This window comes from Diadema antillarum, unplaced genomic scaffold, assembly GCF_040938485.1.
Source record: "Diadema antillarum isolate AM-2024a unplaced genomic scaffold, OU_Dant_1.0 scf00000138, whole genome shotgun sequence".
Classification (NCBI taxonomy): Eukaryota; Metazoa; Echinodermata; class Echinoidea; order Diadematoida; family Diadematidae; genus Diadema; species Diadema antillarum.
This window is the reverse complement of record NW_027271027.1, coordinates 230,149-252,766: the sequence shown is the minus strand read 5'-3', so window position 1 is coordinate 252,766 and position 22,618 is coordinate 230,149. Positions and strand designations below refer to the sequence as shown.

The following is a 22,618-nucleotide window of genomic DNA, read 5'->3' as shown; positions in this document are numbered from 1 at the left end:
GTAACGAAAACATAACCTCCTCCCTTGGCAAAGATAAAAAAACCAATGGTATGAAGGCAGGCCACCAGATAAATGCAGTTTGAGTGCATGGGATATAAGGTTTAGATGCAGTTTAAAAACATGCAGGAAATTAGCATAGATGGGTCACTTCAAAAGCTTGTAGGAACATCATTCAAGAAAACCAGTGAGTTTTGTGTTTCTGTCATCAAGGAATTTGAAATTTAGGCAGGGGGTAGATGAGCTATAAATCTTTTGATATGTAAACATACCTCAATGTACATTTTTTCAACCTATCTCAAGTGAGGTAGTGATGCGTCACCTATGCATATACGTATGTATACCATGATAATGTTGACTGTGTGTATGACCCAAAAACCAATCAAGCAGCATATACACAGGACAGCATCAAGTAAATTGCATCTGTGTTTCTTTGGTGACAGACTGAAGTGTTGTTCATTTGGTCTTTTTTTTTCTTAGTGAAGTGTTTAAATTTGCTTTTATCACATAATCAGGGATCATCACATATTATTCTTTCTGTCACCTGTGATCTTTCATTAGAGAAGAGATATCAAGCTCCAAATCTCTATTTCTCAGATGACAAGCAAGATATATAGTTTTGCCAATAAAAGTCACTCAAATGCTTGAGACTGGCAAACTCAGCTTAATATAGTTGTCTGAAAATGTAGCAATACAAGCAGACCTCCCCCCCCCTCCTTGTCTTGTCTGTGACTCTGAGCTACATCATTGTCTCAATTTTCTCCCGTACATGTCGAGCCTGCAGTGCTCAGCTTTGAAGAGCATCGATGAGATCTAAATGATCTGTAAACTTCATGCCTGTGTGTCATTTGCTTCCCAATCAGCTGAACAACCAGACAAGAGTGTGGGTGGAAAAACTGACATCCCTTCCTGCCAATTTGGGAAAGTTTGCAGAGATAGTTTTTTAAACATTAATGTCTGTCTAATATATATCTCTCTCTTCATGGTTCTCTTCTCTCTCTCTCTCTCTCTCTCCCTTTCTATCTTGCTCCTTTATGTTTCTTGCTCAGTAACTCCCTCATCCCCTCTTGTGCTCCGAGGTGCCACATCTGACAGATTTTCCGCCCACTCGATGAGATAATGAAGGCTCAGCAGTGGTCACAGCTGGGTGCCACACAGATTTACACGAATACATGAATTTCTATCTATATTGAGTGATTTCTTTAAGGAACAGGCTATATACCACTTTCTTCTCATGTTTGTTGAATACCTGATCATTAAAACAGCGAGTGATGCATATAGATATTTGAAAGAAGATTTCTTACTCTAAGTCATAGTTAGTTGTTCATCTCTTCCTTATAAAAAGACTCAAAAAGCTGTCAAAAGTTAACACATACTGTGTGATTGGTGTATGAATTTTTTCCCCAAATGTATAGTTATTTATGGAATTTTTTTGTAACATTATATTTACTTTGTGAAAAATGCAGAGAACAAATCAAATCAAATCAAATGAAAAGTTTAGTTCCCTCTCTACCTTGTCCACTAGAAAGTAAAATTGCTATCAAAAAGTAATGTCATTCAGTCCTATAGTAAAGTCTTTACATGTTTGACATTCATACCACTATTTTCATATCTTTTGTTTTTACATTTTGTGATCTTGTCGAGTGTCTCCAAAGTGGCTAGATTTGAATTGAAGGTTGCTCAGATTTAACTCATGTTATTCTGGGGGGAAAAATGGGATATCATCTTTCCATTGAATAAATTATGTGGAGAAGATACCGTTCAGCCAGGGATAAATGTGATGTTATGTTTTGTTTTGTTCTGTTTTGGGTTAAGATCTGTTTGTTCATTTTTTTTTCTCTCATGTAAGTGAAATGAAAAATTGTCACCACTGTGAAGTGGAAATGATATATTCTATACATGTTTTGAAAACAAAGAGTTGATAGGGAGTATAAATAGGGATGCAGAATGCATGACATATCACATCTCCTGTATCATAGAAGTTAAAAAATGCACAAAGGAAATGAACATTGAAAGAAAATGGGGAGAGAGGTGAGAGACAGATAATGAGAGAAAGAATTTGATAAAAAGAAAAGAAATTGTGTCAAAGAAGAAGAAGATAGAAAATGAATGCAGGAAAATAAACAAGAAGAGGCAATTGAACAAACACAGCATTCAGAGTATGAACGTGTGTGGTGAGGGCATAGAGTAAATAGCTTCATGGAAAGTGCTAATTTTCCGGCCTTGTCCTTACACTGTAAGCTGCTGCTGGCGGCTGACATCGTTGTAAGCTACATTTTACATCAGATTAACTGCAAGGATGGTTCTAATGAAACTAGAACAATTTCACCCAAAGGACGATATATTGCTGTCAGACTTCACGTAATTTGAACATTTTGTGCTGGAACAAGTGAATGTATAAACCTGGTATCAGAAAAAACTTAATGTTTTTCCAGGAAATTGCAGTATGTAATTCTTTGGAACTGAGTGGCATTTTTTTATTTGTATATGTAGGTGGCAATGACATTTACATGACAGGTGAAGTTAATACTTCTCTCCGGCAAAGACACGTAGGGGAGTATTTACTGTGGTTTTTCAAGCTATTACCATTTGTGTGCCACGGTGGCAGGTAGGTTTGAAAATCTACAGTAAACAGCTTTATGTAGATTCAAAGAGTATAAAGTGAATAAATATCTTCACACATGATATAAATTCATAGAATGTGAATATAACATCAGAATATTGTTGTCCTGGAATATGTACCAATTTGAAGTTCTGCCCTTTTGTATCATTATAATTAGCTATGAAAATCTGTTGTTTTTTTTAATTCTTATCACATAGTAAATAAACTAGTTATGTACCAAATCAAGAAGGCATATGTGTGAATCACATGTAAAAAAACAGACAAGTTTAAGGTGTAGCGTGGCATTTGCCGCCTGACACCTACGCATGCATATGTGGTCATTATTTTCCATGTAAATACTTTGGGATGGTACTCATATGCTGAAATGGTACAGATCTGAACCAAGTGAGCCATCTCCTACAGCACTTGTTAATGAGAACGGGAATATGACCAAATTGAATCAGGACAGCCTGATTATTGTGAGCATGGGTTTCTATAGGTGGCCCTGCTAATTTACAATCACCAGATATAAATCCTGTTTAAGTGGGCAAAAGTGGGTGAATGCTGTATCCAGAGATGTGCTGTATGCACTATACATTTCATGTGGTTTTCATTTTTCTGAATCTTGCAAGTTGGGTGCTCTTTGTGAATTCATCAACACGCAAAAATATCAACATGAATGAGACGTGTACGTGTACATGTACTGGTGTGAAGCACTACACAGTACATATGAGGTACATGATGATACAGTGTGGTAGGCCAGCTTGGCACACCTCCTGTGTGAATAGATGCATGCACTTCTTCCTGGAAATTCCATGCTTTACTCCGCAATCACAAATTGAACCAATTGCAAAATAGTCGGGAATGTCCGATTTGCAAAAAATTAGACTCGCTAAATATATAGTGAATACAGTATACACCCGGCAGGACTAAAATCCATTATTTCTTACACGGCAATCTTGTGTTTAACAGTTTCCCCTCTATCCGGCAGTGTTGCCTCTGACCTTTCAATGTCTCCAATACAGTGCTTACCAGTTGATTGGAAACTGCTTTAGCAGGAATCTCAATTGTGTGATGTGAGGTTCTCTGTAATGCATCATTTATTATGCACTGTTTTTTTTTTGCATAATTGAGACTAGTAAGCATGTCAAATGATAGCAGACACGCTGCCACTGTTCCTCGTTAATGATCTCATTAATGTCTCAAATAATAGATGAATTCAGACAACTAACCGCAGACTTTAATTTTGCTCCAACAGTGATTATTTATAATATTTTCTTTGCCATTCCAGAATAGAATGCTGCCAAGTGACAATATTTGCCCTTCTTATCACCCGTTTGATTCTCCTTTTAAATAACAGTCATCTTCTCATCAGTCTAGACTAGTGTAATAATTTCTCATCCCCTGTTGTTTACTCACACATTAGATTTGTGTAGGGTGACTTGCACAGGTCACAGATAAGGCCACCACTCAAGTGGGAGTCCAACTAGTATGGGAGAAATGCTCATCTCCTGACCACTCCCGCTTAAGTGGAGGGCGCTGTACTCCCCCCTCGAACCTTCAGAATCCATCGTCTAGACTTGTGGAGGGAGGGATGAGATGGGTACTTCACATGTGGCCCAGATGACAGATACATCCGGCCTTTCTGTGTATGTGTTTGTGGAACATATGACACGGTTTGCTAGTGGCTATCTGACTTAATGATATTTTATATAGATACATTTTATTCACCATCAATGCTATTGCATGTCTCTGTCTCACATGGATACTTTTAGAAGATAGGTAATTCTATCTTCAAACGTAAACAATGTCTGTGATTGTGTGTGTGTCATATGATGGGATGGGAGTGATATTTTTAATAATACATTCAAAGAGTGGTAACTTTACACTTCTATGGGAAGGTAATGTGACATTTTGTTCTTTGCTGTATATAGGACAATGGGTTCCATGACATTTGCTCCTGCAACAATTGCTCCCATGAAATATCTGCACGCTAAGCCAAACGTAATTCTACCCACAAACATAACCCTAACCCTAATCCTAATTCTCACATCAAACAAAACCTAAAACCCTATTAACCATAACCCAAACCCAAACCCTCAGTCCTTGGAGAAAATGAGACCGGAGCAATTGTCGCAGGAGCAAATGTTGTTGTGCCACCAGGACAATGAGGGGGGAGATAGAAATACAGAGAGAAAAACAATTGAACTAAATCAAGATAGATTGGATGTCAAATTTTGATTTTGGAAGTATAAAACGCAAGGACAAAACAAAAGTATGCAGATACATGCATTCCATGTCAGTGAATTACTATTCATGCTACACTATGCCTGTGGGCTTGCGTTTGTCATACACATACCACATAGCTGTCGGATGTGCCATTACTTCTTGGTTTATGGTATGGTAAGATTTCATCCGAGCAATTAGAATTGTTGTCAGAGGCCAATCACTTGGCAACCTCCTTGATGCCTCAGCATTTCCTCCTCAGCCTCATTACTTCAAAGGAGTGAGAGGGAGAGAAAGGTAGAGATAGATAGTGTTAGATAGATAGATAGATATATAGATAGATAGAGGGGGAGGGAGAGATTAAGAGATATAGGTAGAGAAGAAATAGAGATATATAGATAAATAGATAGAGAAATAGATATGGATAGATAGATTGGTAGATAGAGAGACAAATAGAAAGATAGATAGATAAATTGATAGAGAATTAGATATGGATAGATAGATAAATAGAAAGATAGATGAATAGAAAGATAGATAGATAGATAGGCAGAGTGAGATAGATTGATAGATAGAGAGAGAAAAAAGAGAGAGATAGAGAAAGAGAGAAGTAGTGAGAGGAGAGAGATAAGCATCAGGTAAGACGGAGGGATTGTTTCCAGAAGCCTTCCAAGGGTGTCATTTTAGGGAAGCTGAGCTCCAAGCAAATGTCTCAGTATGTTCTGTGTGAGATCATTGCCGTCTGTGATATATACAGTGTACATTGACAAGACTGCTATGTAGCCACTCCCTAGTGTAACATATGGCATTACCTTTAGCACACCACAATCCTCGCATTTGTCACCCAGTCTCATAAGTCTTACGTTTTTCTATCGTGGCATGGATATTGCTTGCTGAATACATTAACAGAAGACTTCTATATTTGATGGCCATATTTAATTTCAAAGACTGGCAAAAGGAAATATTGATTTCCAGACTTAGCTGGGCAATGCCATTACAATGGACTCACAAATATGTCAACAAAATGTAAACTTACTAAATATTGAAAGGGAACTCCATCTTTAGAAGAATGAACAAATAGGTGTAGGCTTTTAGGTTGAATAACTTATTCTCTTACTTGCTAGCACTCCTTTTTGTTCAAATATGTTGCTCAAATATTTATGATAATTCTGGGAGGTAAAAAAATGGAGATTCACTGTCAGGCCGTTCAGATATGACTGACTTTGAATCTTCTACTTTGTCTTTGCTGAATGTATGGCTGTTTCTAGTTAGCTCTGAAGAATATGAGACATGAATCCAGATGTGTAATTTGCATACCATCTCCTGCAGGCATTAAACTGCTGTAATCTGGTTCTAGAAGAAGTTCCCCCCCCCCACCACCACCACTCCATCCTATGTCTCATGAATGATTTATGATTCATGGTGTGGCATGCAACACAGAAATTAATAATGGGGTCAGTGCATAGATTGAATGGAGCGATACATACATCTCAGTCCCACATATTCAGAATCATGTGGGGAAAGTTAAGGAGACTGATAAAAGGTTTTCCCTTTGAACTAGCATCACTTTTAATGTCACTGTATAAACCATCTCAAGATGATATCTAATAGTGATACCTGTCCCAGGGATATTGGTTAATCTTTGATGCATATAATCTTTATTTATCTTATTCTCTTTTTTTTGGCCTTTTTTTCCCAGCTCAATTCCTGTGTTTGAAGGCAGAGTTTTAGTGATTGATATGTGCCATAAACCAGGCAAAACCAGTATTAACTTTGGGCAAGAATATTCTGATGAATGTGTGAAAGACAGAGACATTATTCACGTACACACAAGTAATCACCAAATGGACTGATACACCCTTTCTTTTTCTAGTGTTCTGTTTAATATTTGATATGTTACAATCATGTCCTGTCTTTCCAGCAAGCGTATATTAACTTTATGCAAGGTTTTGTAGCCTTGTCTTCTGAGAACTTTAGAACTGTACTCTGTAAACAAATTGAAAAAATGCAGTTACCCCCCATACCATGCACACATATACACAAACAAAAACTAAATGAAATATGATTGCTGCATTGAAAGCAATCTTATTCCTGCGCCGAAAGTTTGTAAAAAAATGTTTAATTGCATTTGCTGTATTCTTCATGATGCAACAGATAACCCTGTCTTTGGCTATGCAGAAAACAGCCAAAATCTTGTGATGTTAAGATTATAGTAACTTAGAATAGGTACTGTCGGCATTTCATGTTCGAACATATTAATGAGTAATTCTTTTGTTCAGCATCCATCAACAAGCAAACATATGAATATAAACAAAATAACAATGTCTGAGATAGTGAAGTTGCAGATAAAGCGATTGATTGTCTAATTTAAGTAATTTATTCTCATAATAGAGTGAAATCAAGCTTGTAGCTCGAGTCCCATCTGATTCACATTCAGGACACGAGATGCTAGAGCCAGGGGTTGAATGGATTAAGGCAGCAATGTGAAGCCATAAATAATGACAGAAAGGCCCGGCGGGACTTGACATCCACCTGCCGACATCCTCGTCAATTATTTTTGGCTAGAGATCACCTGAAGTTCGGCATCCTTTGAGGGTACCGGCACACCTTGGGATATCACAAAACTTTGATGCACTCTTTACTTCTACAGCATGCAGAATCACTTAGAAATTGCAAAGAGAGATAGCGATAGAGGGAGAATAGGGGAAGATAGCATCATTTCATATACTTGCATTATATACCTCATTAAATTTCAATGTGGTCATAATTGTATTTTGCACAATTCAGGAGTGTAAAGATTGTGCACTCTTTGATAAGAATCTGTTTGATGTAAATAAAAAAAGTTGGACTCTTTTCTGTTCATGACAGATACATACTTTTAAATATTGATTGAAATGCTTGAAATTTATTATGGCAATATGAAAACACACAGATGACAGTGACTTAAAGGAAGTCATAATGGCATGACTCACAATGATGCCCTTCATGTTCTCATGACAAAAATCAATCTGGCAAAATTTCTTCAAAAGAATTTATCATTTTGTTGAAAAAAGGATGATAAATGATTTTTTTTTTTTTTGGGGGGGGGGGAGGGTATTTATTTTCTTGATGTGCTGCCCAAAATCTAATCTTTGTATCAAGTTGTAATAATGGATGAGAACAGGAGAAGTTAGCTGTATAAAGTAGAACAATGATTCTCCCATGGATCTGGTGTGTCCCTTTAAGCATGTTTTCCTGTAACACTGGCAGAGACGGCAAGCTTCAAAAGACCCATTCCCCCATGATTAGCAGGTAGACATTACCCCCAATAAGTTGATTAGCTGCCGTTAAGCCATTTTAGGTCAAAAGTCATCTCATATTCTGTAGAGTGCACTAGCTCATAGCCTGCTTGCAGTTCTGTTAAATGGCTGTGTAACTGGGTAATTGCATGTGTTGGGGCACAGAGGCAAATCACCCCATTTCGAGCTTGATGAGCTACAGTACCCCTCAGACAAAAAGGGTAGCAAACCGCAGTTAACATATCTTCAGATTACCCCAGAGTATGACGAAGGGTACTAAAAGGGCGGCACAAGGCAAGGGAAAGTCAGACCAATGGAAACAAGACCAGAGAAAACCACAAGTTGATGCATAATCTCATTCCCACTCGTAAGGGAGTCTATGTAGCATGCACCTTTGCACACTCAAATGCTGTAGAGGGTAAGATATAAACACACTGGGACTGTGTCTGTGTTATCTTCCTTGTGTGTGTTATCTTCAGGAGATGTGAACTGCAGGATTTATAGTTTTACATTTTCTCACGTTAAGTACATGGCCGCAGAGTATGCATACATTCATTGATAAAAATACATTCAAAAGAAATGATTGAAGAGAACCAGTTAGCTTCAGTCCCCATGTATTAAATGCAGTCATTTATGTCTCATGCCATTAGATCTGACAATTATGTGTAATAGGGATTGACCATGATAAACCATGAAAAAAAAAAACACTCTACCCCTACAATAGAATGTTCAATGGCCCCTGGGCAAATGTATAGATCTGTTTGGTTGAATGAAAGGTTGATGATTAGCATTAAGTTGATATATGAATTTCTTGAAATGATGCCACAAATCATGAAAATGGCCCCAAAGAATGGGACTGACCATTTACTGCTTAATTCACAGATTTCTCTTTTTCCAACTCTTTCCTTAGATGAAGGGGATTGTCAGAGAAAAAGAAAAAATAACTTTGGTATCAGTTGCAGACTATCTGCCAGACAGTGAAGTTTACATTCCATTAAAAAAAAAAAGCACCATTATTGGCTGTTTTCATCACTGTATCGCTGTTGCTATGTGTTGAACTGTTGACATAGAGAGTGTGTGCCAGGGTTCTCTTGCCAAATGTATTGACTTTCTTGGTCCCAGCCTAAGTGGGGGCAAAAATACAAAGTGGGTACATGCATCAGCCTAGAGGAACCCTGGCATCAACAGTTTGGTAATTTTCCGTCTGACCGCACACTTTGCATCACCGCGATGCGCTAGACTGATGTTGTTAATGATATGAATATGGGTTGCATCCTTGAGCCAATGAAAGGGCATTGGGTGCTGCATTTAATGGATTTGTGGATTTGATTAGTTAGCGAGAAAGAGATGATATATTGTTTGCTCTGAAGGAAAAGGGGATGGGGGCTGTGGGGATGTTGGAATGGGGATGGGGGAGGGGTGGGGAGGAGTAAATGGAGAAGATGATAAGGATATGTCAATGGATATGTTCCTGGTATGAGATATGTAGTTTTACATGTGTAGGATGGGAGAAGAGATAGATTAAGAAGGAGATCATGTGATATGTTAATGCGGTATTTAGCATCCCTTCCTTGCAATTCCTTGCCTTTTTTTTATAGTAAATATTTCTTCATTCATGATAGACTTATATGCTCACTTTTTTTCTGACTTGTGAGCTATATTTGTATGATTGCCTGAGATTTTTTGAAATTTGCAAAGAACAAAGTCTAGATGATCAAAAGTGAGTATGGGGAAAGGAAATCCCAAGACAGCCCAAACAAAAGCATTGCAATATTTGGCCAGAAGGCATAAATCTGTATATATGCTATAACTGTAACTTTGAGTGCTGTATTGTCTGGCTTGTTATACTAATGGACATCCTCTCATCTCTGTCTCTCCATTTTCATCCCTGCAGCCAAGAAGCAGGCCATGACGTCACTGGTCAATCCTGCCTACGATAGCAAGCTGGGTTCCCCCACAGACCAAGTCAACGCCAACACGACCACCACAACCACCACAACAACATCGACAAATCTCTCCTTGGAGGACCGCGACCCATTACAGAATGAAATTAACAAAATCATGAAGGATAGTTTGATGGACTCTGACTTTAGCTCCACGGACAATAAGAACGAAGGCGTATCAATCAGGAGTGCCGGCCTGGGCTCCGGCAAAAGCCGCACCAAGTATGCCTCCACGGACTATTCTTCCATGGGCATTGGGAATCCATTAGAAAACCTGCCCGGCGGCTACTCTGATGACGACTATGATGATGATGAGGATGATGTTTATGTTGAGGAAGAGGAGGAGGAGGATGAGGAAAACAGGAGACTGACTGTGGCCGATGATAATATATTGCGTGAGAGGAACAAGGTCAAAGCGGAGGCCATGTTTGCAGGGATTGATTTCATTGATGATGGAGAGGACGATGACAGCGAAGAGGAGGAGGAAGAGGAGGAGGAAGAAGAGGAAGAGAATGATGACAGTGATGACAGGGCAGAAGTTGTGATCATTGAGGACTCGGACAGTACAGATGAAAAAGCACCAAAGAGAGTTAAAATTGATGATAGTATGACCAAGCTAGAGGACGCCAGTTCACCAAAAGATCCAGATGCAGATCTCATGTCTCCAGATGAGGTGGTGGCCACAAAGTTGGGTGGTATACTGAGTTACTATGCCAGCCTAGAGGCAATGGCCCAACATCGTGCAGAGCAGATCGAGGACGACAACACATCTTTGCATGGCAGCGCCAGCGACTCCGACGTGGATGGTGAAAGCGGAGAAGGCTTGTACGAGATGCCCCAGCAACACACACCGTTTGACTCGGGTCCCTCCACCATGGACGATGAGAGCACAGATGATTGCGAGTCAACGTATGAGATGCTCTACAAGAGCTTCGGACTCAGAACACAGGAGGAGACCTTCACCAAGACAGACCTGCTCTCGCCGTCGCAGGGTCAGCACGATCACGGATACGCCAGTGAAACATCGGCAGATGAGCGAGCGTCACCCATCAAGAGGCCTGGTCTTCTGGTGAGGGACGGCTTCAAACCACCTCTCAGTGCCCTGACGGAGGATCTGCCCCTGAAGCATGTGTCCCCCACCACCGAGGTGGAATCGGGAATCGAGGTCACGCCCGAACCAAAATCGAAAAACCCACTCCTGGAAGCGGAGCTCTCCGATGCGCAGAAGACCGCCCTCACACAGCCCACAACGCTACCACCTGGCTGGCGGGAAGTGGCTGACGCACATGGCACATACTACTGGCATGTCCCAACTGGCACAACACAGTGGAGCCCGCCCTCACCCAGTGACAGCCAGGGGTCAGCCAGCCCTCCCAAGAAACCTGCCAGGGTATGTAGCCCACGACCTTTACCAATGTTTGAAGTTTGCATCAATGTCATTGCCTTGATAGCTCTTCTTTTTCCCTGCAGAATTTGCATTTAGTGGGTTAGTTTTGTTGTTTTGAAAGCATCTCACGGACAAGCCTTTTCCTTGTTAAATCAGTGACCTGAACGATGGCTCCTTGTGAAATGAGAGGGGAGTGGATTCCTCTTGCTTGGTGGTGAGAAAGATTTTTGTGTCTTGCCTTCTTAAGGCTGTGTTTTTAAAGTGTAAACTAGAATAATTTTTCTCTTAGTCCCATCATACATTGGTTCTCTCCATTGTCATGGTGAGGTATTTCAGCCATAGGTGATTAGTTACCATTCAACTCTTCATCATAATATGAAGAGTTTGCATGATAATTATTATGCAAACCAACTGAGAGTAGGAGAAGGGAGGGGTTTACAGTGCGAGGGTCTAAAGCAGAGCTGCCAACCTTTGTATTTTTCTGATATTTTGTTTTCGTTTTTTCTCTGTCAAAAATAAAAGATACCTTTGTTCAGAAAACTGATCTATCACACTTCGTTGGGGCAATCTTCCCATTCTGTTAACTAAAACATGATTTTGGCCTTCAAAATACGTTCTTTTTACTGTGTGTTAGTATGCTCTCTCTATTTTTTTTTCTTTGATATGTCGAGGCTGACAGCCCTGCTAGAGGGATTTGTTCTACTCAAAATGAAAGCTGAGGGAGTGGACTTCAGCCGTTGCATTCATGATCTAGTGTCTGTGTATCCTCTAGCCTGATTGATTTCACCCTGTTCGCATAGGACAAGTTGCATTCAAAGAGAATATATCAGTGAAGAAGTTGTAGTTCTATTTCACACTGCTGAACTCATGCACACTTCTTTGTGTATTTGATGTCTAAAAGCCATGCTTAGATAACCTGGTGTAGACTTGAGCTTAGAAGGCCATTACAGTTTAACAGCTTGTACGTAGCAGAATGGAGCAAGATTTCATGTTTTGTTTCAATGTTCAACTCCTGCTTGCTGGGCATAGTAATTCATGTCAAAATGATGTAGTTTTCAAATTGGAGGTCTGTTTTTAAAGTATTTCATGATCAAAGACCCCTGTATAGTTGTTTCATACACTAGATTCTTCCCTACAAGAAGGGCATAGTTGTCCGGCATATAAGTTAGTGTATGAAGTAGAAATCTAAAGGCAGTAAAGAAATGGTATTTCACTCTTGACTTTTGGGCAGATGCCAGTGGTATAGTACTCGACACACAATATTTGTAATAACTGCTGACTTTAACCTAATAACGTATTGACTGATTTCAGTGCCGTTGTGACTATTGAATTGCCTAATGAATATCATGGGAAAACTTATCGATTCATGCACTGACATATGTATGACCGTAGAGTACAAATTAGCACCCAACAAATTGATTTTTGGCTTTATAGCTCCTCTTTGCCGGAAAGTGAGGCGTAGTTAGTACATAAAGACTATAATGCGGCTAGACTGTTTTTTTTTAATCTCTTTGCAGTGATGTACCTCTTATAGAATTGATTTGCATTTGCTGGAGTCATTTGGGGATTAGCTCTAATTTTTCTCTCAGGATGGACAGGCAGTCTGTCTCTTGTAGGTAGTGAACTTGTATTTCCATTTGCTAATTAGGGCGTGCTCTTTACAGAATGACTTTGTAATTATCCCATGTGAGTACATATTTAGAGAACATTTCAGAAAAGAAGAATCAATACTTTCAGCAGAGAAAAGTCATCGTACTCCCATGCATAAACTACCCTTTGATTTTATTTTCACATTTGCTCAAAGGAAGAGTTGTTGATTAATAAAGCTAAAACTCAAGCCTTTCATGTTGTTTCCTTTGATTGTGTTGTATACACATTTAATCTTATATTAGTCATAAAATCATATTAATCTTAGGATGGGAACAAGTCTTCTTTCATACTCATCTAATGATGGAAATTCACCATGATTTTAGCAATTCACCTAACCAGGTTTTTGTTTTCACAGACAATATGAGACCTCTTTGTTACTTGATTGTAAAGAATAGTAAATAAAGACAGTAATATTCCCCTGATGTTGGCTATATTTTAAGACCTGCAGAACTGAACATTTTGAAGTGGCAGTGGATGTAAGAGGGACAAACAAACAAACAAACAAACAAAAACTGAAATAGGCGAAATAATCACTTTTCCAGTCCAACTGTTCCTTTTCATAAGTTCAATATAGTAAGGGAATACAGGATTACATGGTAAGTTTGTTTAAACATTTTTTAGCAACAAGAACTTTTGTCTTCTTGTGCATATTTCTGTCTTCTAGACTTGATTAGTTTCACAAAAAGGACTTGATGCAGAATGACTAATTCGGGTCATTTTTCGCATGAGTCACTGGGAGGGGATGAAGATTTACACCCCCAGTTTATTTCCAAGAGGTGCAGACCCCCTGCATTCATAGACCTATGCCCAGAGAGTCTCTAAGAATCACTGACACTGTATCAAGTTACAAGCTGCAGAGAAACCTGCTGAATTAGATCTCTTCTTGCCAAGTCTCTCAACTTACAAGTGCAACAAAAGACCTCCTAGCCCCCTTCCAGATCAGCTTCCCCCTGTTGCTCATGTGGTTGCTCACTGCCCACAGCCTCCCAATATCCGTTACCATGACAACAAGAGGATGAAATAAGGTATGTGAAATCTAAATGTTTGTAGATGGGATGATCCCATGCAATATCAGGCCAAGTGATGCAGTGAGATTGACTTCCAGGTATTTTTTTAAAATGTAATCTCCCCGTGAATCTTTCTGCTGCTTCAGGATTTCAGCACTCCTTGATTACTGAAAAAATTATGTATTTCCTCATATCTCCCACTTGAGACATGAGTTATTTTTCTATGGCAATCTTCAAAGATTTATACTATATGATACACATGAACTTGGTTATCACAGATGTTACATTCTGACGATGATTTAAGATACTTAACAAAGACTGGGTTTTTTTAATCTAAGTGAAAGAAAACATTCAAACATAGCGAGTAGTGATAGTGAAAATAGTGATTCCCATTTCACACTTTATTTCAATCTCCCACATTTTCTTCACATCCACCTGTTCTACTTTTATCCCTTTCTCTCATCTGGTCTTCTTTTCTACCCCTTCTCACCATCTTCCTCTGTATTCCCTTTTTTCTCATCCCCTGACTTTATCCTTCTCTCCATCCTCCAACTTTCCCACTCCTTCTCACCATCCTCTTCCATCCTTATTCTCTCCTTCCTTTTTGTAGTCATCCTCTCCAATCCCTCCTCCCTGTTCCTCATTTCCTTTAACTGTTCATCTCCATCTATCTTCCCCCTTCTTCCCGTCACCTCTCCTCTTTCCTCATCTGCATCTCCCTCCTCATCCTCCTCCCCCCCCCCCCCCCCCCCCCCTCTCAGTCTCTGTCTCATCCTGGATATGGCAGAACACATTTCAGGGCCATGCATTCTTGAGGTCACTTCCAATCAGGGCCGCTTGCCTGACATGGAGGAATATATGTCCTCATCACCAGTGTGTCTGCTTAACAAGCTCCCTTGGGGTCCTGCTTAGTGGGGATTGAGTATCTCTGTTACATATCTTTCTATCTCCTTTTTTTTTCTTTTCTCTGTCTCTCATTCTCTCTCTCTCTCTCTTTTTAATCTCTCCGTATTCCCATAATGCTCTGGGCTTGTAGTTGGTCAGCTTTCTTTATTTTTTTTTCTGTCTCCCTGTCTAGTTCCCCGTGGTGATTGATGCAGATGGCACAAGAAAGTAGGAATTTGTGGAATGAAAAACACAGCAAACTGTTAAAGCACTGGGATCTCATGGAAATAGAAGGGTAGTTCGAGAAGAGCTGTCAAATTCAGGAATCAAGTTGACTAGTGAGATTTCAGCAAACAAGGAGAACACAAAAGCACAAAAGCGCTCAATTTTGAAATCATACTAGTGCCGATGAATTAGGATGTAGAACAGTGTCATCACTGTAGAGGCTATCCTTGATGAATACACCATATTTCTATTATCTTTGGTCTTTAATGATGGTGAAAATGAGACTTTACTTTGCATAATTGTGCTCCTTCTGGATTGGCCATAACAGAAAAGTGAAGGTTATCTTTGGAATATGGTGGTATACTCGTCATCAGAGCTTAACAATTGATGATGTGGTGGGGTTTTTTTTTCTCTATTTTTTTTGAACTAGTATCCCAGTCTAATTAGAGATGGTTGGTAATGCTCATCGTTGAGTTCAAATAGAATTACCACCTCAATTTTCCACGAATTGCTAAGCACCCACACAAATAGACTTACGTATACATAAACAAAAGAGAAGCCCCCAAAACCCAGACATAGAAAATACATAGTGAAATGGCCTTATCGGTCTCTTTTGATTAATTTTAGATGAGAATAAACAGGCTATATTCCTGTTGTGACGCAGAGGTGCATTGTTAAATCGGAGATGTTTTTCACCAATAAATCCTTTTGTTATTGTTTGCGCCGCTCCGTAAAGAAGAGAGATTATGCAGTCATTGTGATTGGTAGGGAACATAAAAGCCTCTGTTCACAGTCAATATGCAAGTGACGTCAAAGGAGGCCGTGGAATTCTGGTTTGAGTGCGATTGAGCACGGCTCTCTGAGCTGAGGCAGCCCTGGCAGTGGCTTTGAAGGAAGCTGGCAGGGCCGGAGTGATGAATTCATGCAAGTAATGAATGCGTCTCATGCGAGGAGCATTAGATGATGATCAGGAGTATGTGGGAATGAGAGCTGATGATGGTGTACAGGTTACCAGCACTAGTCTTCTCTCAAGGAGCATTGCAGCTCGCAGAACATTGTCAGGGAAGGTTCTTCTGATATCGGTGGTAACAACCACCATCGGTGTGACAGTGGTAGTCTATTCCTCTAGACTTACCAGAATTTGGCTCTCCCGAACACAAGAAATGTTTATGACTATGACTCATGGCTAATGCCCTGCTCTCTAGCATCCTTTTTGTACTTTAAATATGTAGCTAACTCCTTGGTCTTTTATTTATCACTGAGTCATCTCATTCCATCCTTGAAATCATTGCTATTAATCCCTTTTCTGGTCCCTCAAGATTCAAACATAAATCATCATATACCTCAAACGTTACATCATGTGAGCGATGTAGGTTGTAGGATTCTTGATGAACCTTTTTTTTTTTCTGCAGTACAGTTGCTATGAAGTAATGATGTTGCTGTGGCCCACACTGATTATGGTAGGTGACGTACAGTTGTCTTATAGAAAGAATTTTACTGTCTATGACAAAACAAAGAATTAGGATGTGAATTCACTTAGCAAGCCATCACTGCTGATTTGTTTGTTTGAAGTTATGCAGATGTGTGTTCTTCTGTGATATAATCTAAGATGACAATCTCAGACTATACTATTTTGAATGATGACTTTTTAAAAATTAATTTGTGCAGTGCTTTAAAGTATTATTGCAGCAGATGTGCTGATGCCAATCAGTTGTACAACTTAATGAAATTTATGCCATTGTAGTAGTGTTTTAATTCAGTTAACCCTCTATGTGCTCAGGCACTTAGTTAAACTTGATAGTCTAACTATATCTTTCAAGGATTAGACACATTTTTGAAAGATGAGTATCACTTTATGCAGATGCAAATATTTGTATCTTTTTCACCAGCCAGGACTAACTCTCTGAAGCTGTAAAACACTAGAATATGTAATGATGTAAGGCAGATGGAAAGAAATGGTCTCATCTTAATGACAGTAAGTCAGAATTTATTCTGATAGGATTCAAACAGATGTTGTCTAAAGTGAATTCAGATACATGTTATGTTAGAATTGGCAATAGTAATATCAAGCCTTCGAACAAAGTTCGTAATCTTGGTGTTGTTTATGATGCAAATCTGACATTCAAAGACCACATTTCATATGTATCCCAATCTGTAAGATTTCATTTGCGTAACCTTGGCTCAATTCGGGGATATTTAATTAGATCTGCAGCGGAAAAACTGATGCATGCTCGTATTTCGTCTCGTCTAGATTTCTGCAATTCTCTGTTTTGCAGCCTTCCACAAAAAGAACTCAGTAAACTGCAACGTCTTCAGAATTGTGTCGCTAGATTACTTACTTTCACGAAGAAACCTGTGCATAATACTACCCCAATACTTCGGTCCCTACACTGGCTTCCTGTAGAAAAACGTATTAACTTCAAGATTCTTCTTCTTGTTTAACGTACATTGCACAAATTTGCCCCTGTCTACTTTCAAAGTACTCTTCCTCTTCACCAACCACCACGTAATCTCCGTTCATCAAACTCGCTAAAATTACAGGTACCTCAAATCAAGCATAATTGGGGGAATCAGGCTTTATCATATATGGGCCCAAAACTATGGAATGGCCTACCAAAATCTCTTAGAGAAGCATCTTCCATTGATGGTTTCAAAAAGAATCTCAAGACCTATATTTTCAATTTAAATTGACAATATTGTATACCTGTATGTATAGTATGTGTACGTATATAGGCCTATTGTTTGTTGGTTTATTGTCTTATTATTTTCTGTGATACTGTTGTAACGTGACACAATATGTACTCTGTTCTATAGCGCCTTGAGTATCTTTTTTAGGTAGAAATGAGCGCTTTATAAGAGTCTCACTATTATTTTTATTATTATCTCTACATCAGCATTCAGTTATCCATCCAAATTTGACCTAGGGTCAAAGGTTAGCAAGCCTACTCATGTTTCAATGTGCCTCAGTCCAACAGGAAGGCCATGGTGACGTAAATAGGGATTAGGTGGATTAGGTAATCTCTATTCATTGACAGTTAATTTCCGGACATCTGTGCCAATCAGCGAGGGAAGCATTTCAGTGTGCCTAGCAATTGGCAAATTAAGCACTGTAAGATGCTTTTAAGCCAAGGCTTAGATAAGAAGGAATTGCAAAGACTATATGAAAGAAGAAATTAATAGAAAATGGTTCCGATGAATAAAGTTCATCCTGGGAAGTATAAGGTCTGAACCACCAAGACTAGGTAAGACCATTATTAAAGAGGAAAGGGAGTGGAAAGAAATGAAATGACAATAAATCAATTTTCACATGCATCCTTTCTGAAGGCCACTTGCTCATCTGCACGTCCAAGGTCAAGGGAATACCTAGTCTCACTCCCAGACTCCCCGTGGGTACACTGACTCCCACACGCACTGAATTGATATTTGGGGATGGTGCAATTAGTGATAATCTCTGTAATCAGACTGCAGCAATCCACATGATGAACTTTTGCGTGAGCAGCTCACTTTCTGTTCGTTGTAAGAAGAGTGCCTCTAGCAGTTGTCGCTATGCCAGACAAGCCTCTAGGAAACATCAGATAAGCTTCCGGATTGACTTTATAGAGTTCCCTCCAACGGAATTATACCTGATGTCATGATGACAGTTGATTGTTAATCGCTGTGGCTTCAAAATTTCCTGTTGATTGATATTGTGCATCTTCATATCACTTAATAGACCCACACAGTGGAATGGAACTTATGTGGAATGAAATCAAAATTGTAGGTGTGCATTTCGGCTCCATACTAGCAAAAGCATAATTATTTTCTAACACACATACATACACACATGTGTACATAATGATAAATTGTATCATGTGCAAGGTGCATTGTATTCTAGATTGCGGGAAAAATATATTTGTTTACTAAATCACTCTCTAAGAATATTAGGCAGAATAGTTAGAGCCCTCAATTGCACAACAATTTTTCTTTTTGTTTCCTGACAAAATTTGCTCAATTTTATTCATTATTTTTGTACCAGTGGTGAAGCATCGATTCTCTTTTCATGCGCTTAAAATGTCATATTTTTATCAAAGTTTTACTGCCTTCCTAAGGAATGAATGATACCTGAGAACTGAAATGAACATGGCAAGAATCGGTCTGTAAGTGCTCACATTTTTCTTGTAGGAACTTGAGTTGTGATATTTCATAACAATTGCTGTGATATGTTCTTTGTGAGGATATGGTACTTTTTCTTATTATTCTCATTGTTTCAATGTATCCATACAAATACCAGGTAATGGCTCTTCTTTCTGTGGTGATGAGAAAGCATGGGGTAGTTTCTGGTTTAACGAGGCAAGACCGTTCGTGCTTCGTGCACCCACAAATAGTCTTTTTTCCCTGTGGCTAGGGTATAGAGATGGCATCCATCATAGAAAAAGTGCAGGCACCCTGAGATGCGTGAGTGCAGACTGCTTGCTTGATTCCCATTGACTGCATCACATCGATTCTGCCGTGTCTGGCCAACCTTGCAAAGAGCCCTCAGTGCTGACAGTCATGTAGTCTTTAACCAATCAGGTCCCCAGAAAACCACATAGGCCTCTCCTGTGATGTCTTGCTTTTAGTATCTCTTTATCATTAGATATTGATTTTCATTGCTGGTAAGTTAATGCGTAAGGTAGAATAAAAGAACTTCTCTTTCATTTCAGTCCTATTTTACCATACACCATTTTATCAAGTCATCAACTTAGGATGATGTACTAGTAGATGGTCACAGTGTCCAGAATGATGTAGGGATATAGCACAAATATGACACAAGAAACACACATACACACACAAAGATATTACACCTACACAAACAATATTTCTATTCCCCCTCCCCCACACACACACATGCACTCACAATACTTGCTACTAACATGTTTGCACACACACACACACACACACACACACACACACACACACATACACACAATACACAAATAATACTGTATATGCCATATGTTTTGCAAGTCTAAATTTTCGCGAATCGGGAATTCCTGACGATTTTCGCGAGTGGTTAAATTTGCGATCGTGGAGTCCTGTACTGAACAGAAAAATGTTCACACATACGTCACATTCACATCGGGATCAGAGTCAATATTTTTGCATGTCTTTAATTTCGCGAAGAGCACCCGACTCACGAAATTCGCAAAAATAAAAACCCCTCGAAATATTCGGCGTATACAGTACTTGCTAATCACAGACTACATTCTCCCCACTGAGAGTTAAATTGCTACACAGAAACCACATCACGTATGTGAAGATGGAAGAGTGTCCATGGACCATGAGGCTGCATGGACAAATATCAGGATGGCTAGAATTTGGTCTCTTTTTTTTTCTTTCCTTTTTTTTTTTTTGAGGACTGTGGCAAATTTTATGCTTGTGTGTTTATGTGTGTGGGTGTACAGTGTAGAATATAGAAAAACTCTCAGTGGATAAATATACCATCAGATATATTCCTCCCACACTTGATATTCAAGACTCCTGAAAAATACCCAACAACATTGACATCACAAAAACAGAAATGAAGATGTCCATGTTTAGATAACCTTTATGCTTTCACCAGAGAACTGGAAAAGCAAATCTAGATCATCAATGCTGCAGTTTCAAGGATGCACTGAGGTCAGCATTCAACTGAAATGAGATCAAATTCCCTTCTTTTGTTGGCAGACGAGACATCAAATGTGTGTTTTGCACATTCAGCTATTGATTGTCTTTGGCCATGGAGAGAATTGATGTACAATTCCTGGAATTGATTAGTGGGACCCAGTTTCTATCCAAAAAAAAAAATGATGTGCTCTGTTAAAATTTGATGGTTAAATTCTATGGTTGAGTTGTCAGAGTTCTGCATGCAGTAGAAGTTATATGAAGACCTCCCTGGGGAGGTGTGGAAAGGAATGAGAGGAGAGGCTGAAATGCAAGAAAACCCTGCAAGTGCAAATGAGCATTGTCTCCGGAGGGAAGGCAATCATTTCATGATAGTGGATTAGATTGTCGTCAACCATACTGTGCCCAAAGTGGCCCCTACTTGCATGGGATGCAGTTATTGAGACTGTGCACATTGTTTGTATCACTTCTCCTCCAGTGTTCCTCCAAACTCCTAGTTTCTAGTCCTCCATCGTTCTTGAAAGGCACATAAAAGTAAGTTGAGGAATTCTTCCCTATCCTGACCTGCTGCTTCATAGCAGTATGTCATTCAAACTCATATTCCTCAGTGAAACTTACTGTAAAACTGGAAGTGTTGGTGTGCATTATAATTTCACAAACTTCGCGAGAGCCAAGATTCGCAAAATTAAAATGCATGCGAAAATTCTTGTCTACGCTATATGCATTGAATGCTAGTGGCAATTCGCTAAAATTTCATGCTGCGAGAATATCGTGCCTTACAGAATTAAAATGGAAAGGATGTGTTTTTTTCATCCATATGGATTGCCAATCCTTTTTCTGGTTGCAGAAGATCCAGAAGAATCCACATTTCTCTCTTGTCTCTTCACTTTGCAGTCTTGTAATTTTCTGGCAGTATCAACTCATTGATCATCAGTTCATTAGTGAGGTACAAAGAAAAATGTATATTTTATGTAAATAAATGTAAAATTTCTTATGTTCACCAAAAAGTGGATTGTATTTTTGTTATAATTGGTTGAGAGTGCAGGGATGGGGCAAGATTAATATAAGCAGAACAGGTACACCAGCATCTATTTCAAAATGTCATCAGTTATGCAAATTTGGTCTTATTCATGTCAGAAATCAATATTCGAAGGTTGTTTTTTTTACAGCATTTCCTTCAATTTTCCCCTGCAGAAAGTAAAATTGTGATGTCATTCACAAATTACATCATTATTCCATTAGCCTACAAAAAAATGCAGGACTATTCCTGAGTGGATGAATACAATAAAACCACTGATGAACTTGTTGATGCATACAGGAACTGACTTGGAAAAGTCTTGAGAGTGGATCAAAAAGAAATCAAATAGAGATGATATTATCGAATGCTGAAATTTGTCTTTGAGTATAGGAAAATTGATAGAAAAGAACAACGTAATTGAAAATTCTGATAAGATATTAATGCGCGGTTCAATTTCAATTTCTAGTAGCAGATTCAGTGTACAATTTGAAGAAGAAGGGAATTTGCAAGATGTAATTTTAAGAGAGAAAAAAGCACTAGGCTTAGATTCTAGCAACTTACCTCAACTAAAGACAAGAGTGACTACCCAGGGACGGATCCAGGAATTCTGTAAAGGGGAGGCGCCTTTACAAAATTAAAAGGGGGGTGCACGTGCCCCCCCCCCATTTTTTCCTTTTTATTTCTTTTGTTTTAACAAAAAATAAAGGGGGGCGCGCACCCAGTGTGCCCCCACCGAGATCTGCCACTGCTACCTGTGTACAGACAAAGGAAATAGTAATTT

The 22,618-nt window shown here is 39.1% G+C and overlaps 1 protein-coding gene across 4 annotated transcripts in view; it reads left to right on the top strand.

The window, feature by feature from the left end:
- LOC139721107 (uncharacterized) overlaps nt 1-22,618 on the top strand; it is a 196,555-nt gene that overhangs the window by 104,664 nt on the left and 69,273 nt on the right. For all 4 annotated transcript variants that reach the window (XM_071632438.1, XM_071632436.1, XM_071632437.1 and 1 more), the window contains one exon: nt 9,995-11,433. In XM_071632438.1, the coding sequence (XP_071488539.1) occupies nt 10,009-11,433 (1,425 nt within the window). In that variant the 5' untranslated portion in view covers nt 9,995-10,008. The remainder of the gene's footprint in view (nt 1-9,994; nt 11,434-22,618) is intronic.